General features: G+C 42.4%; 1 protein-coding gene across 3 annotated transcripts in view; it reads right to left on the reverse strand.

Annotated features, from left to right (window-relative positions):
* LOC139239255 (interleukin-11 receptor subunit alpha-like) overlaps window positions 1-17,576 on the reverse strand; it is a 105,739-nt gene that overhangs the window by 29,731 nt on the left and 58,432 nt on the right. For all 3 annotated transcript variants that reach the window (XM_070867954.1, XM_070867952.1, XM_070867953.1), the window contains exons 5-6: window positions 15,210-15,324; window positions 2,857-3,023 (exon numbers count right to left, since the gene is read on the reverse strand). In XM_070867954.1, the coding sequence (XP_070724055.1) occupies window positions 2,857-3,023; window positions 15,210-15,324 (282 nt within the window). The remainder of the gene's footprint in view (window positions 1-2,856; window positions 3,024-15,209; window positions 15,325-17,576) is intronic.

The following is a 17,576-nucleotide window of genomic DNA, read 5'->3' on the forward strand; positions in this document are numbered from 1 at the left end:
CCCCGTCCCTTCCACATTGTTTTCCCCGCCCTCATCCCCCCCCATCGATATCTCCCAAAGCCTTATCAATTCTGGCTGGCTGTGGCCAGGAAACTAATTTCAAAAATGCTAATTACATCCCACCGTTAAATCCGGTGGGACCATAGGGAACTCCATTCTTCAGTGTTTCTCGACCGCTAAACTGCCCCCTCTTCCCCCCCCTCCCCTCCGAGTTGCTATCAGGGCGGCAATGTCCAAAATAAACATTTAAATTCAAGAAAGTTTAGCTGAGGAAATATTTCACTTTCATTCTGAAGAGAAGGATTTGTAGTTTGTTTTTCTTCTTTACCTCACTGCTGATTAATTTATTTATCCATTTCGGGTCACTCTTAGAATCAGAATTTTACTACACAGGAGACTATTTGGCCCTTTGCGCTTGTGTCAACTCTCAAACAGTTATCCATTTTGTCTCATTCCCCTGCCAATTTCTGACTTGTTTAGTTTGTGCTCGATATATAGCATGCCTTAAAAGGTGTTACATTTGGCCTCAACTGTGGTGTTAAATGTCTCCACTGGCAAATCAATTTGTGCAAGTTCTTCCCTCTTTCCCTTAAAGCTTTTTAAAATTGTACATCTTTACAGGAAGGTTATGGAATCTTGTAGAGGGCATGGAGTAGCATTAGTGATTAAGGATGACATTACTTCTATGTTGAGAGGGCATAACAGGCAGTGGAGAATTAAGGGTAGAATTAAGAAAGAGAGAAGGATTTAAGACTAGTGGGAGTTGTGTATATAACAGTGCACCCAATAACGACCATAATATGACGAGTTCAATGTTGTGTTTGAAAGGGAGAAATGCAAAACAGCTACTAAGATTCTAGATTTAGGCAAAGCTGTCTTCAATGGGATGAGACAGAGACTATCCACAGTAAACTGGGAAAATCTGTTAAATGGGTAAAACAACTGATCGTCCGCATGTGGTCTTCAAAAAATAATTTAACATGATACAGAACCATTTTATACCCTGAAGGGCAAGAGTACTACTTGCCAAAAAAAGAGCTATGGATGACTAGAGGTAAGGGACAACATGAAAATGTAAAGAAAAAGCATACTCAAGTGAATGGGAGCGATACAAAGAACAGCAATGGGTGACAAAACAAATAGTTAGAGCTACAAAAAGGGAATATGAAAAGAAACTTACAAGGGATTTAAAAATCAACAAAACTTTTTTACAATTATATTTGGAAAAAGAGGGTGGTTAAGAACAAAGTGAGCCGCTTAAATAATGGTGATATTATAAATTAAAACAAGGAAATGGTAAATAATTTCTTTGCGTCATTATTTGCAGTTGAGGAAGAGGACAGTAAAGCAGACATCCCAAGGAAACTAATTTTGAATCAGGGATAGTGACTCACCATAATTAATGTTAGCAAATTAACAGTAATGATAAAAATAATGGCACTACAGAGTGACAAATCCCCAAGAACAAATCCCCTGGTTTGCATCCCAGGATTTTAAAGGAAGGAGGTGAGAACATTGCAGATGCCTATGCTCTTCCAAATTTCACTTGATTCAGGAACCGTTCCTTTAGATTAGAAAATTGTACATATCACTCCATTATTTAAGAAAGGCGAGAGAGAAACCAGGGAATTATAGACCAGTTAGCCCAACATCCATTGTTGGGAATACTAGAGTCTATAATCAAGAATAGAGTGAACACTGAACACCTAGAACACTGTCAGTTGATCAGAGACAGCTAGCATAAATTTGTAAAGCGTAGTCATGCCTGACAAACCTGGCTGAATTTTCTGCAAAGATGATTAAAGTAGTGTTAACACTAGGCACGAGTGGTCCTGAGATTAAAAATTCGCCAACCTTGCGCCTGGTTTCTCGGCGATATTTCGCCGTTTTTGGTGAAAAACGGCAAACCGGGAAATTCGGAGAAGTCTTGCAGCGGAGGTTTTTAAGTACCGCTGGGGAGACATGCAAGACCCGAAATAGCGCTTTCGTCAAAAATTTGGCTCACAGTGCACCGGTATTTAAGACGGAAAAAAAAGCCAGGGAAAAACTTGTGGAGCAGCACTTGGAACAGCGGTAGGTATGAAGACCTGCAAAAAAGGTAAGTTAAAGATTTTATTTTTAAAAATTCTTTCAGCGATTCACTAGTTAAGTATCTTGTGAATGTTGAGTTTTTTTTATTATTTTTTGCAATTTATTTTTTGATGTTTTCCCCTCTTCCAAGGCCTCTCTCGCAGCGGTATCGGCCTCAGAGAAAAGTTGCAGAAAATTCGCGGTTTGTGCCACATATCCTTGTGCAATGCCGATTTTTCCGCTGTGCAATTTGAAGCCCGAATTTCAGGCCTCGTAGCGGTAGTGGAGTGAAAGCGGTATTTTTGGCAAAAAAAATACAATTTCACCAAGAACCAAATTTCTAGCCCTGTGACTCCTAGGTATGTCATAGGACCCCAATTTACATATTAAAAGGACCTACCTGAAACAGGCAGGCGCTCCAGACACCCATTGGTAGGCTGTTTTCAGCCAGATCGGAAGTGGGAACAAGGCGGTAAAAGTTTATATCCTGAGGTTTTCAGGGGCACTACCACCCTGTTTCTGCCCAACGCAGCCCGTGAAAATCTCCCCCATTGGATTTCTCTTATTCCAGTCTGGGTTGTGCCTCTCCTACCTACAAATGTTGCTGCAATATTTGTCCCTGTATCATTGCCACTGGTTTAATCAAGCTACTGAAATACTAACAAAATTACCATTATTGTATGATGTTAGTTTATTGAGCAAGTCCTTGGACAGTCAACCATTTTAACCATTTAAATAACCATTTTACATGATTACAAAATAAGAGTGGTGACAAACATTACTTACCAATGTCCAGTGCCACAATTTCTAACAACGTAGTCCTGTAGCCAACAGGGTTAACTGCAGTTATATTTATAATATATGGCAGAGGTGAAAAAATGTGAGGATCGTCTATTTTGCAAAGATTGCTTAGCAAGTCCGTAGGACAGTTCCAAACTTTGTTGCTTGGATCCCTGAAATTACAGTTTAAAAAAAATGTAAATCATTCCTGGTGGAGGTTGCAGGCTAAAATTTTTAATAATATTGTTTGCATTTCAAGAATATCATAAATAATGTCTGGCTTTTACAACTTCATCCCTCATCAGTAATAGGTCTTTCAAATTCATGAACGATCCCTTGTAATTAAATGAAAGCTGAAACAGCATGATGAATGTCACAGCAATATTTGAATACATTTCAAGATTGGACCGCCAAGTCTGAAAGTTATTGTTAAGAACTAGAACCAAGGTTGGTAGCACCATGCACAGTTCATCATGTGTATATGAGCTCATTTACAGTACATTCACACTGCAAGTCTGTTGGCGTGAATCCAAAACTACTTTGCAGACACTACACTTGGGATTATGAAGGCCCAAAGTTATCAATAACAAAGGAAAGTGAGACCCTTTGCTTCAGAGAGCTAAATTCCATGCAATTCTGGTAGATCAGGCCCGGACACAGATTCAAGTTGCCTTTACATGATAACTTGCACTGAATGAGCATAACACTGATGCTACAGTTATATGCATTTCTTGCAAGCTTTCTCCCTGGAACTGGGTTCCCAAGTTCAAATGGAACCATTTTGTCCTAGTTGCAGATACACAACAAATAAATACCCAGCTGAAAAGCAGCAACATTTTCAAATATGGCGAGCAGTGCAGTTTCAATCATAAATGTGAGCGTGCTTCCCTTCGATCATATTGGAGGCTGTTTAGTGCTTGAAAAACAGGTGCTGCATGGCCAAATTTCTAGGCCACAATGTTCACTGAGCTCCTCTTATTCACCAGGCCTGTTATCTTGCCAAAAATTCAGTAGATTTGTCATACATGACCAGCCTTCCAAAGAGCCACATTGAGTCCCACTTATTGGTTCATATTTCTCCAGGTGCTTCATTGTTTTCTTCAAGTTGTGCTCTAATAGCTCACCTGCTACAGTTGTCAGACTTGCTGGCCTGCAACTCCCAGGTTTAACTTTATGCACTTTTTAAATGAAATTGTAGTAACCTCTGCAATCACTATTCTGGTTTCCAATCAATCCCTAAAAATCGAGCAGGATAGGACATATTTCACTAGTTTCAAGGGTACTTAACCACAATGGTACCAAGGATGAGGGACTCTAGTTATGTGGAGAGATTAGAGAAGCTGGAATTGATCTTCTTAGAGCAGAGAAGGTTCAGGGGAGATTTAATAGAGGTGTTCAAAATTATAAGGGGTTTTGATAGAGGAGAAACTGTTTCCACTGGCAGGAGGATCAGTAACCAGAGAACACAGATTTAAGATAATTTTCAAAAAGGCCAGACGGGGGCACGGAAGGAGATAAGGAGAATTTAAATTTTTTTTATAAACGCATGAGCTGTTACGATTAGGAATGCATTGCCTGAAAGAGTGGTGAAAGCAGATTCAATAGTAACTTTCAAAAAGGAATTGGAGATATATTAAGGAAACATTTGCAGGGCTATGGGGAAAGAGCAAGGGAGTGGGGTTAACTGGATAGCTCTTTCAAAGAGCCGACTCAGGCATGATGGTTCAAATGGCATCCTCCTACGATTTTATGGGCTGGACTTTCACCAACTTTGCGACCGGGTTTTCGCCGCGTTTTGACCCTCCGCGGCGAAAACCCAGTCGGCGGTATCCTTGGGTACCTCTTTGCGGCGGCGCTTTTAAGTATCGCTGGGGAGAGGTACACAACGGGAAACAATGTGCAACGTCGTGGATTGGGTTACCGTCGTACTTTCGGCACTCTCCCAACCCGTACACTGCGCCCAGAATACCGACAGGGTCAAATCTGTCAGTGCAGCCCTGCTAGCAGTGGTAAGACCACCTGCAAAAAAGGGAAGTTAAAGTTTTTATTTTTTTAATTAGTTTTCAGCGATTAAGGGTTTTGTGAATGTTTTTTTTCCCCCCACCCAAGGCCTCTCGCGCAGCGCCCTCGGACTAAGGTTGCCAAAACTCATGGTTTGCGCTGCGAATCCTCCTGCAACGCTGACTTTAGCAGGGCGCAGACATAAAGGCCGAAAGTTAGGCCTAAAAACGGTAGCGCAGCGAAAACTGTAATTTTGGCATAAAACTACTGTTCTTGCTGAAAACTGAAAATCTAACCCCTCAAGTCTTTTAGTTCCCTCTGTCCATTACGTTATTTTTAATTCTTAGCATCTTCAATATTTCTATTTCCTTCCCTGAAAATTCAACCTCTGTAGTACTGGAAAGGCAGCATGTGGTTTCATTAATTATTCTAAATGACTGTCATTGCTGTCGGCATTTCTTGCCCACTTGGTATCTCGTCACGCTTTGGGATCCTGCACTGGTCCCACCACTTCCCCGACCACCTGCTGCTTGCTATGTATGTAGCCTTTCACATGGTGTTTCATGTTCTCCACATTTTTAATCTAGTTTTATATTTTAGCACAACTGATCATATGACAGAAGAACAACCCCAAGCTTTTCCAATCTACCCATGTAACTGTAATCCCTCATCCCTGGAACCATTTTAGTAAATCTCTGAATGAAACAGTTTAACTCCTTAACTTTATTTTTTATATTCACCGTTGTCCTCTGGCCTACCTATTGATTTATACTTGAGAAAAGTGTTTTCAAATCTTTAGTTTTCTTCTTTGTCTACCACACTTTTTTCCCCAGTGGAATATGGTTACTCTGTATTCTGCAGTATGCCTCTCTAGTCAACATTATACTACACAGCTTGACAGGATTTTCAAGTTAAACATTCACTTTATTTCTGGATTAATTGAATGTCTAAATAGGATAAAGTATTGTTTTACATATGGCATTAAAGGGTCAACATTGCTTCCCAAATCACATTCCATATTAAAGCGCCTCCTATAAAATCTAATTAAATACTAAAGTCTTTGGAGCTTTAGCCAGATTAACTCGAGCAGAAAAAATAAATTTTAATTTAACTTCTTACATTTCCTTCAGCAGGATTAGTTACAATAAACTACTGATTATTAGATCCCGGATTATAATACTTATGGTAGTAGTCAAAGTAATGCTGGCTAAAACAACTGCTTTCACTACTTTTAAATTATTAGAATGTCATTCAACAATTTTAGTGATGTGGACACCTATCGAAAGGTGCAACAGCTACGAACAGAGACTACTGTTTACCCTCTACTGTAGTTTCTTATTCTCCACCTTTTTTGATAGTTATCCCAATTTTTCAAGCTCTCTTCCCCCTACTCAAGTCAAGATTGAGGAAGATGTTCAATTATGAACATTTTACTCTCAGCAAAATAATCGGACTCAATTTATCCGTTAGACAATATTAGGATAAGTTATTCTGAAAAGATCATAACAAATTTAACACTCAAAAATGTCAAATATAAAAAAGTAAAAAGAAAGAAAAAAAGGTTTGCAGTTTAAAAAAAAACGTACAATGTAACATGTGCAGGATAAAAATAACTAATGTCAGGAATACGAATATAACATTTCTTTAAATTTACTGACCAAGAGACATTAATCACCCTTCTTAATATTCTCATTCATGAACATTCCACCAAAAAGACACTTCATATTCTCCATCTTAATTTTACCTACATCAAATATTGCCTCAACAGTCTAGTTTCCCCTGTTTTTTCCCCCTTAATTTTACTTTATCTTCTCTAGTGGCCCGTATTTGATTTTGCTGCTTGCCTCATTTTGCTTTTTCTTTCCTTCATGTATCCTTTTTGATAATGGCTTGCCTCAGTGGATCTCTTATTAGCTTTTATATGCAGGTGAATGCTTAAAGCTTAGCCTCTCTCCCTATCAATTTATTGTACAGCTGCTGTCCCTTCACGATTTACTACTGCCTGTGTTGCTCTTTTTAAAAAAAAACTCAACTCCACTTTGTTTATCAGTACCTGCACATCATTTTTTCAATATTTCCTGCTATCCTAACTTAATTTTCTATTTTAGTTCTCCCAACTAATTTCTGAACATTCTTTACATTATTACAATTTTCTCGATCCGCCATTGTACCTGTAGCTTTATACTTGAGGAACATGTTTCTCCACCATCTTCTCTCCCCCACCGCCTTATTCCCAACTCCCCAATTATGTCTGTTGTTGCTCACATTGTCCTATTCCCTCGGTAGATATGATATATTTAGACTTCAAGGCTTTGCTACCATGCCAACAATCAATCTACAATACAAGGAGACAATGAAGGACAAGTTTCTGGCGTGGACTGTAACTGGGGTAAACCAGAGAAAGCAAAGGGAACTTGTTTGATTGCCTTCAGGGGTCAGAGAGGAATTTCATAAGAGTTTTTTTCCTAAATTGGCCCAAGCTTTTTTAACTCTGCTTTTTTTTTTTGCCTTTCCTGGGAGATTGCATGGCTGGTGCGTGGGATGTTGATGGGCGGCATAGTTTTCAGAATGTTACACCTCGATAGTACAAGACAAGTTCGATGGACGGACTAGTCGGTCATTGTTCTTCATTTTGTATATTTGTAAATCCCAATTTTTCTCCCCTTAATGCCTTCCCTCTGCTGATGTAGCAAAGATACTGCTGGCATTCTAATATCTCACCCAAGTGGCCAGTGTTCATGTACGTGACCCTCGTGAGATCGTCACATTAGGCTATTTGACCATATTGGGGGGGGGGTCACATGTGGAAAGAAAAAAAAATTCAAAACTGAACCTACCAATCAGATTGACTAGATTACTCTTGCTAGTTGGAGATATTTAACAAAGTGTTTAATTTAAAAAAAAATCTGTAGTTATTTTATCCTCAAGAAATTAAGTAGATTAAGATCCCACTATATTAAAAATTATACTGTCTAAAAGAAAATGTGTCTTTTGGTCTCATTCTCAATTTATAATGTAAACAGCACAATTTGAAATTACTGCACACACCAATGAGGATTAGATTAGTGGGTTAGCCACAGGTCTTAAACCTCTCAGACCTGGGTTCGAATCCATCGCAGGTTGATGGGATGACAGCTTCACTGCTCGCAAAATGGCTCCTATGTAAAATAACTTTTGACATCATCCAATTGCAAGGGGGCATGGGCACACAGCACAAAACTGGCCCTAATTTAGGCCACAGGACAGTTGTATGGGAAATGGATAAATGTCACATGTGACAAAGGGTGATCTTTGAGGTTAAAACTGGGACATCGTAGACCAAGCTACATAACTACTAGTCTATTGCTGCTATTGCAAAAGTCAAATGATCTAAATATTCAAATTAACCAACATAAATAAAATGACAATGTACTGAAGTGGTGAAAAAAAAATCTAATTACTTAGCAATTCAAATTAACTGACTGCAAATTAAGAGAGAGGAGTAGACTGCACACCTGACCTGGGGAATAGTTGATCTGAACAGCAAGTACTCAAGAGGAAAAAAAGTGATCGCTTATCCAACAATAACATCCTTCACCTTCATAACCAAAATTTACAAAAACAAAATCTGTAAAGTAAAATAAGCATGCACTGTTTCAAATGAGTAGATGTAGACTAAATCCTGGGACTTACCAGAAAATTAGTCAGAAGACCAATTCTATTAAGATATTCTAAAACAACATTAATGGAACACTCGGACTCTCGAAGTTAATTATTGTCTTGTGACTCATGTTCCTGCATTTACTTCACAAAATAAATATACACGATGGGCCAAAATTCTAAATGAACCAATGTGCAGAAGCATAGAAGTAAACAGTACAACCTGACTTGGTACAGCATCATGTTACAAAATATTTTAGTGCAACAAAGTTGAGCTTTTTAGCAGATTACTTGGGAATCACATCTACAGTGGACATTACTTAAAAAATAAATCCATTACTATATCCTTGGCTAGAGACCCACTGGACTTTACCAACTTGCACAATTTGTGACAGCAACTGCGTTTCTGGATTGGGTTTTACTCTTCATAGTCAGTCTCACTTGGTCAATCCTCGCCACTGGACCAAGGTCTAGCTCTGTGGCAACAGTCACCACATGTTAAAAAAATCCACACACAGGCATCTTCCAACCTTAGGGACTGCCTATACTGTATTGTACCACTAGGCTGCACAAACATTTACCCTTTGCACACATACAGCTGGGAACCAGCATTACAAGATGTACACCAGTGTTTTATAAATACACTCCACAGGTAATAAGCATAAAAATATAAACTGGCAATACTTGGTTAGACATCCACAATGAAACCAGAGTGTCATGTATTCAACCTGCATTGTAACCCATGTATAATTTGACCTAAGTTGTACACGCATCCATGTGGACTACGCAGGTCCTTTCATGGGAAAAATGTTTTTGGTTGTAGTAGACGCCTACTCCAAATGGATCGAGTGTGTCATTTTAAATTCAAGCACAGCCTCTGCCACGGTAGAAAGTCTACGAGCAATGTTTGCCGCCCACGGTCTACCAGACGTCTTGGTCAGCGACAATGGCCCATGCTTCACAAGCACTGAATTCCAGGACTTCATGGCAGGCAATGGAATTAACCATGTCAGAACAGCACCGTTCACGCCGGCCTCAAACGGTCAGGCAGAACGAGCAGTGCAGATAATCAAACAGGGGATGCTCAGAATCCAAGGGGGTTCCCTACAAACCCGCTTATCACGCCTCCTGTTGGCCTATAGATCCCGACCACACTCGCTCACAGGGGTTCCACCCGCAGAGCTGCTAATGAAAAGGACGCTCAAAACCCGGCTATCCCTTATACACCCCACCATGAAAGAAATTATCGAGAGCAGGCGCCAGCCACAATATGACTACCATGACAGGAATGCGATGGCGCGATGTATTGATGTAAATGATCCTGTTTTTGTCTTCAACTACGCTGCAGGGCCCAAATTGCTCGCAGGCACTGTGGTTGCCAAAGAGGGAATTAGGATTCTGGTAGTTAAACTTACCAATGGACAAATCTGCCACAAACACGTGGATCAAACAAAAAGGAGGTTCAGCAACCCCATAGAAGAAGCAGAGGAAGAACACGATGTAGAGTTCACTCCACCACAGGTGATCGAATACCAGAACCAAAGGGAGGAGAGCCCAATCACTGTGGGCAGTCTGGATAGGCCTGAGGCACCGCAAACAGCAGACACTCAGGCCAGCGCCCAACAACCGGAGCCCCAACTCAGGCGCTCTACAAGAGAGCATAAACCACCAGAGAGACTCAACCTGTGATCCCAATAAGACTTTGGGGGGGGGGGGGGGAGGTGATGTCATGTATTCAACCAGCATTGTAACCCATGTATAATCTGACCCAAGTTGTACACTGTGAGAACTATGACCACTAGGTGGGAGATACTCCTAACCTGGACCTTCAGGTATAAAAGAGGAAGCTCCATCCACCTTCATCACTTGAGCGCTAAGGAATAAAGGACAGGTCACAGACTGACCTTCTCTCAAACATGGGCCTCTTGTGCATTTATATTGTATAGTAAGGACATATCACCCAGTGCCAGTAATATAAATCCTTTTACATAAACCCCACTTTAGAAATTATTTTAAACACACTGCCTGGGAAATTGGTTCATGCTGGAAGCCGGCATGAAGTGGGCGGCATACCTGCAATGCACAGCCGAAGATGAAGGCCGGAGGCTTACTAGAAATTAGGCCTGGGACCTCATCTACATAAACCAATCACCATCATCATAGGTAGTCCCTTGGAATCAAGGAAAACTTGCTTCCACTCATGACATGAGGTCTTTGGTGGCTCAACAGTCCAATACGAGAGCCACAGACTCTGTCACATAGAAACATAGAAAATAGGTGCAGGAGTAGGCCATTCGGCCCTTCTAGCCTGCACCGCCATTCAATGAGTTCATGGCTGAACATTCAACTTCAGTACCCCATTCCTGCTTTCTCGCCATACCCCTTGATTCCCCCTAGTAGTAAGGACCTCATCTAACTCCTTTTTGAATATATTTAGTGAATTGGCCTCAACAACTTTCTGTGGTAGAGAATTCCACAGGTTCACCACTCTCTGGGTGAAGAAGTTCCTCTGCATCTCGGTCCTAAATGGCTTACCCCTTATCCTTAGACTGTGACCTCTGATTCTGGACTTCCCCAACATTGGGAACATTCTTCCTGCATCTAACCTGTCTAACCCCGTCAGAATTTTAAATGTTTCTATGAGGTCCCTACTCATTCTTCTGAACTCCAGTGAATACAAGCCCAGTTGATCCAGTCTTTCTTGATAGGTCAGTCCCGCCATCCCGGGAATCAGTCTGGTGAACCTTCGCTGCACTCCCTCAATAGCAAGAATGTCCTTCCTCAGGTTAGGAGACCAAAACTGTACACAATACTCCAGGTGTGGCCTCACCAATGCCCTGTACAACTGTAGCAACACCTCCCTGCCCCTGTACTCAAATCCCATTGCTATGAAGGCCAACATGCCATTTGCTTTCTTAACCGCCTGCTGCACCTGCATGCCAACCTTCAATGACTGATGTACCATGACACCCAGGTCTCTTTGCACCTCCCCTTTTCCTAATCTGTCACCATTCAGATAATAGTCTGTCTCTCTGTTTTTACCACCAAAGTGGATAACCTCACATTTATCCACATTATACTTCATCTGCCATGCATTTGCCCACTCACCTAACCTATCCAAGTCGCTCTGCAGCCTCACAGCATCCTCCTCGCAGCTCACACTGCCACCCAACTTAGTGTCATCCGCAAATTTGGAGATACTACATTTAATCCCCTCATCTAAATCATTAATGTACAGTGTAAACAGCTGGGGCCCCAGCACAGAACCTTGCGGTACCCCACTAGTCACTGCCTGCCATTCTGAAAAGTACCCATTTACTCCTACTCTTTGCTTCCTGTCTGACAACCAGTTCTCAATCCATGTCAGTACACTACCCCCAATCCCATGTGCTCTAACTTTGCACATCAATCTCTTGTGTGGGACCTTGTCGAACGCCTTCTGAAAGTCCAAATACACCACATCAACTGGTTCTCCCTTGTCCACTCTACTGGAAACATCCTCAAAAAATTCCAGAAGATTTGTCAAGCATGATTTCCCTTTCACAAATCCATGCTGACTTGGACCTATCATGTCACCTCTTTCCAAATGCACTGCTATGACATCCTTAATAATTGATTCCATCATTTTACCCACTACCGATGTCAGGCTGACCGGTCTATAATTCCCTGTTTTCTCTCTCCCTCCTTTTTTAAAAAGTGGGGTTACATTGGCTACCCTCCACTCCATAGGAACTGATCCAGAGTCAATGGAATGTTGGAAAATGACTGTCAACGCATCCACTATTTCCAAGGCCACCTCCTTAAGTACTCTGGGATGCAGTCCATCAGGCCCTGGGGATTTATCGGCCTTCAATCCCATCAATTTCCCCAACACAATTTCCCGGCTAATAAGGATTTCCCTCAGTTTCTCCTCCTTACTAGACCCTCTGACCCCTTTTATAACCGGAAGGTTGTTCGTGTCCTCCTTCGTGAATACCGAACCAAAGTACTTGTTCAATTGGTCCGCCATTTCTTTGTTCCCCGTTATGACTTCCCCTGATTCTGACTGCAGGGGACCTACGTTTGTCTTTACTAACCTTTTTCTCTTTACATATCTATAGAAACTTTTGCAATCCGTCTTAATGTTCCCTGCAAGCTTCTTCTCATACTCCATTTTCCCTGCCCTAATCAAACCCTTTGTCCTCCTCTGCTGAGTTCTAAATTTCTCCCAGTCCCCAGGTTCGCTGCTATTTCTGGCCAATTTGTATGCCACTTCCTTGGCTTTAATACTATCCCTGATTTCCCTTGCTAGCCACGGTTGAGCCACCTTCCCTTTTTTATTTCTATGCCAGACAGGAATGTACAATTGTTGTAGTTCATCCATGTGGTCTCTAAATGTCTGCCATTGCCCATCCACAGTCAACCCCTTAAGTATCATTCGCCAATCCATCCCAGCCAATTCACGCCTCATACCTTCAAAGTTAGCCTTCTTTAAGTTCTGGACCATGGTCTCTGAATTAACTGTTTCATTCTCCATCCCAATGCAGAATTCCACCATATTATGGTCACTCTTCCCCAAGGGGCCTCGCACAACGAGATTGCTAATTAATCCTCTCTCATTACATAACACCCAGTCTAAGATAGCCTTCCCCTAGTTGGTTCCTCGACATATTGGTCTAAAAAACCATCCCTTATGCACTCCAGAAAATCCTCCTCCACCGTATTGCTTCCAGTTTGGTTCACAGGTGGGACAGATAGTAGTTGAGGGAAGGGGTGGGTGGGGCTGGTTTTCCGCATGCCCTTTCCGCTGCCTGCGCTTGATTTCTGCATGCTCTCGGCGTTGAGACTTGAAGTGCTCAATGCCCTCCCAGATGCACTTTCTCCACTTAGGGCAGTCTTTGGCCAGGGACTCCCAGGTGTCAGTGGGGATGTCACACTTTATCAGGGAGGCTTTGAGGGTGTCCTTGTAACATTTCCGCTGCCCACCTTTGGCTTGTTTGGCGTGAAGGAGCTCCACATAGAGTACTTGCTTTGGGAGTCTTCTATCTGGTATGTGACCTATGTGGCCTGCCCTGCCTAGCGGAGCTGATAGAGTGTGGTCAGTGCTTCAATGCTGGGGATGTTAGCTTGGATGAGGACGCTGATGTTGGTGTGCCTGTTCTCCCAGGGATTTGTAGGATCTTGCGGAGACATCATTGGTGATATATCTCCAGCGACTTGAGGTGTCTACTGTACATGGTCCATGCCTCAGCCATATAGGAGGGCGGGTATTACTACAGCCCTGTAGACCATGAGTTTGGTGGTAGATTTGAGGGCCTGGTCTTCAAACACTTTTCCTCAGGCGGCCGAAGGCTGTACTGGCGCACTGGAGGCGGTGTTAAATTTCCTCATCAATATCTGCTTTAGTTGATAAGAGGCTCCCGAGGTATGGGAAATGGTCCACGTTGTCTAGGGCCGCGCCGTGGATCCTGATGACTGCCGGGGGGGGGGGGGGAGGGGCGGCAGTGCTGTGCGGCGAGACATAAATCCAACGACAGCAATCCCGATGCAACTCACCAGTTGGGTCCTGGGATGTGGAATCAGCCTGCAGGTTGAGTGTGACGGACAAATGGGAACAGGGCGAGCATGGAGCATTCTTTGCCCAGTTTATGACAAATTTAAGCATTGGGGTCCTACAACAGGCATCAGGCCCGATTAACATATTCACACACTCGGAAGTTACCAGCTGCCAACTTAGCAGCCTGCACACATCTAGAGGACAACGAGCACACAAGATCACATCCAGAAATTGGTTTCTGTTGTAGGGCACTTTCAAAGGCAAAGGCACCTGCAGAATGTATATCTGTATATATGTGTAAAATGGCTGCCAGATGTTCTGCAAAGCATTAGGGGAATTCAGCTGACAGACTTGACTACATTCCTAGCTAATTGATTAGCACTGCAGTTCCTTACACAGCAGAACGTCTCTAATCAGCAACCCCAGATGAGATGTCCCGGTAGAACTTTGAACAAAGGGAGTCCTGTAATTGTGTTAAGATAAGGGTGCTAGGCACAGGCAGAACCCAAGGACAGTAGAGAAAGTGGGGGGGGGGGGGGTTTGGAGAACATCACAAGGACATGAGTCAGCTCTAGCTAATCATGAGCTGATCATGCAGCCCCATGATGCTTAGGGGTCAATTCTATTGGCCTAAAGAAACCTATATGTAATCTATAATCGTTACGATTGGATTGTGTCCAGCCGACATAGGCTGAATAATTGTAGTGAACTGTTGTAAAACATATAAATATCAATGAATTTCTTTGTTCGGCAGAGAGTAGTGCCTGGTGTAACCCAGAGGCTTTCTCCCCGCCAGCGTAATAAAGGCCGTTTTGATGTTGGAACCGACCCAGAGTGACGAGTGATTCTTCCAGGAAAACATTCACGCTAACAGTTTCCCAACTCTTATTTTTTGCCAAGAAATCCGGCATGACACGGACCAATTTCTCCCCTACTTTTTTTCGGTTTTGCTCGAGAGATGGGTGACACAATTAAGTCTACTTTTATTGCTCTTCCTACTTGTCCTGAAAAAGTGGCAATGGATTTTCTCCTTGAATTGCTGCAGTCCTTGTGGTGATGATTCTCACATGTTGGGTGTTGGGTAGGGAATTCCAGAAATATTGCCCAGTAACAATTTAAATGTTTGCATAGAAGTCAAACATTTCATAATTACACTACATACAAGTGCCTGAAGACATCCTACCTGTAAGTTGCAATGTAACTGGTGGGAAAGGTTGGCTCTTGATTCTTTTCCCATGAGCAGAAAATTGTATAAAAATTTGGAGCTGTGCAGTGCACCAATGGCTTACTTGGAGGATCTGTTAATGAAACAGAAAAAAAAAAAGTTCAGAATGTTTGCAATATCCTGGGAAAATAGTTACAATAAACCCATGCTCTCTAAGAATTCACCATGCAGTGGTCCGGAACTACTTAATCTGAGTACAAACCCTGCCAAAATTACAGAAAATTGTAAGAATCTGTTGAAAGTGCATAAATCCCATTATACAGCAGGTTTGAAATACTTCACAGAACATATCTAAAAGCCCATGGGATCCAGGGCAAAGTGGCAAGTTGGATCTGAAATTGGCTCAGAGGCAGGAAGAAAACGGTAATGGTTGATGGGTATTTTTGTGACTGGGGTGCTGTATCGTGGGGTTCCACAGGGCTCAGTGCGGAGTCCCTTGCTTTTTGTGGTATTTATCAATGACTTGGACTTGAATGTTGGGAGTATGATTAGGAAGTTTGCGGAATGGCACTAAAATAGGTTGCGTGGTTGATAATGAAGAAAGAAACTGCGGATTGCAGGAAGATCAATGTACTGGTCAGGTGGGTGGAACAGTGGCAAATGGAATTCAATCCGGATAAGTGAGGGGTAATGCATTTGGGGAGGTCTAACAAGGCAAGGGAATACATATTAAATGGTACGACACTGAAAAATGTAGAGGAACAAAGGGATCTTGGAGTATAGGTCCTCAGATCCCTAAAGTTAGCAGGCCAGGTAGATAAGGTGGTTAATAAGGCATATGAAATACAAGAGCAAGGACGTTATGCTTGAACTGCATAAAACACTAGTTAGGCTGCAGCTGGAATACTGTGTGCAGTTCTGGTCACCACATTACAGGAAAGATGTGATTGCACTGGAACGGGTGCAGTGGAGATTTACAAGAATTTTGCCTGGACTGGAGAATTTTGGCTCAGGAAAGATTGCAGATGCTGGGTCTGTTTTCTTTGGAACAGAGGAGGCTGAGGGGAGACCGAATTGAGATGTATAAAATTATGACAGGCCTGGATAGAGTGGATAGGAAGGACCTGTTTCCCTTGGCAGAGGGGTCAACAACCAGGGAACATAGATTTAAAGTAATTGGGGGGAGCTTTAGAGGAGCTATGAGGGGAATTTCTTCAGAGGGTAGTGGGGGTCTGGAACTCACTGCCTGAAAGGGTGGTAGAAACAGAAAGCCTCACCATATTTTTTAAATACTTGGATGTGCATCTGAAGTGCCGTAACCGACAGGGCTACGGACCAAGAGCAAGAAAGTGGGATTAAGCTGGATAGCTCTTGGTCGGCCGGCGTGGACATGATGGGCCGAAATGGCCCCCTTCCGTGCTGTAAATTTCTATGTTTCTATGATCTTAAAAATCACTTAACTACTTACGTGACCTAGAGTCAAGACTCTGCTCATGCAGTTTTGTAATCAGAAGCAAGGAGGCATGCAAAGATGGCCACAGCTGTTTCTTTGTGAGAAAGTACTCGACCACACTGATCAGACTAGGAACTACTACACAAGGAATCCTTGCAATACTGAGGGAGTGCTGCATTGTCTGATGTGCCATCTTTTGGATTAGACATTAAACCGAGGCCCCGTCAGCTCTCTCAGGTGAACGGAAAAGATCCCATGGCACTATTTCAAAGAAGAGCAGGGGAGTTATCCCCCTCGTGCTAGCCAATATTTATCCCTCAAATCAACATAACAAACAGATTATCTAGTCATTGTTACACTGCTGTTTGTGGGAGCATGCTGTGCGCAAATTGGCTGCAGCGTTTCCCACATTACAATAGTGACTACACTTCAAAAAGTACTTCATTGGTTGTAAAGCGCTTTGAGATGTCTGGTGGTCGTGAAAGGCGCTATATAAATGCAAGGTGTCTTTCTTTTCTCGTGTCGTGAACCATGTCCCAATACCCTGCAGCACAGCATGAATGTACTGCTCTGGGTGCCACCATTTGACTTGCTTTGAAATATGTATGAACACTTGCAATCACTGACATTCTCTGGTATGTTTCTTGGTCTATAGCAACTATGAATTGAGTTACAAGAGACCAGTGGAGCGAGAAGGCAGCTGAGTGAATAAAGGAAGTTTGGCCGGAACCGGAGTTCGGAATTGAAAGTAGCTGGCTTGAAATGAGTTCGTTATTTGAGTTTAAGTCCTTGGAGTTCATTTATTGTAGCAGTACAATGGAAACCAGCGTTATACAGATATTGCAAGATGTGGAAGTTTCCAGGGCAACCACAAGTGTGACAAGAATCTATAGGTGGCCTTGCTTAGGCTCAAAGTTATTCAGAATCTGCCC

This window comes from Pristiophorus japonicus, chromosome 2, assembly GCF_044704955.1.
Source record: "Pristiophorus japonicus isolate sPriJap1 chromosome 2, sPriJap1.hap1, whole genome shotgun sequence".
NCBI lineage: Eukaryota > Metazoa > Chordata > Chondrichthyes > Pristiophoridae > Pristiophorus > Pristiophorus japonicus.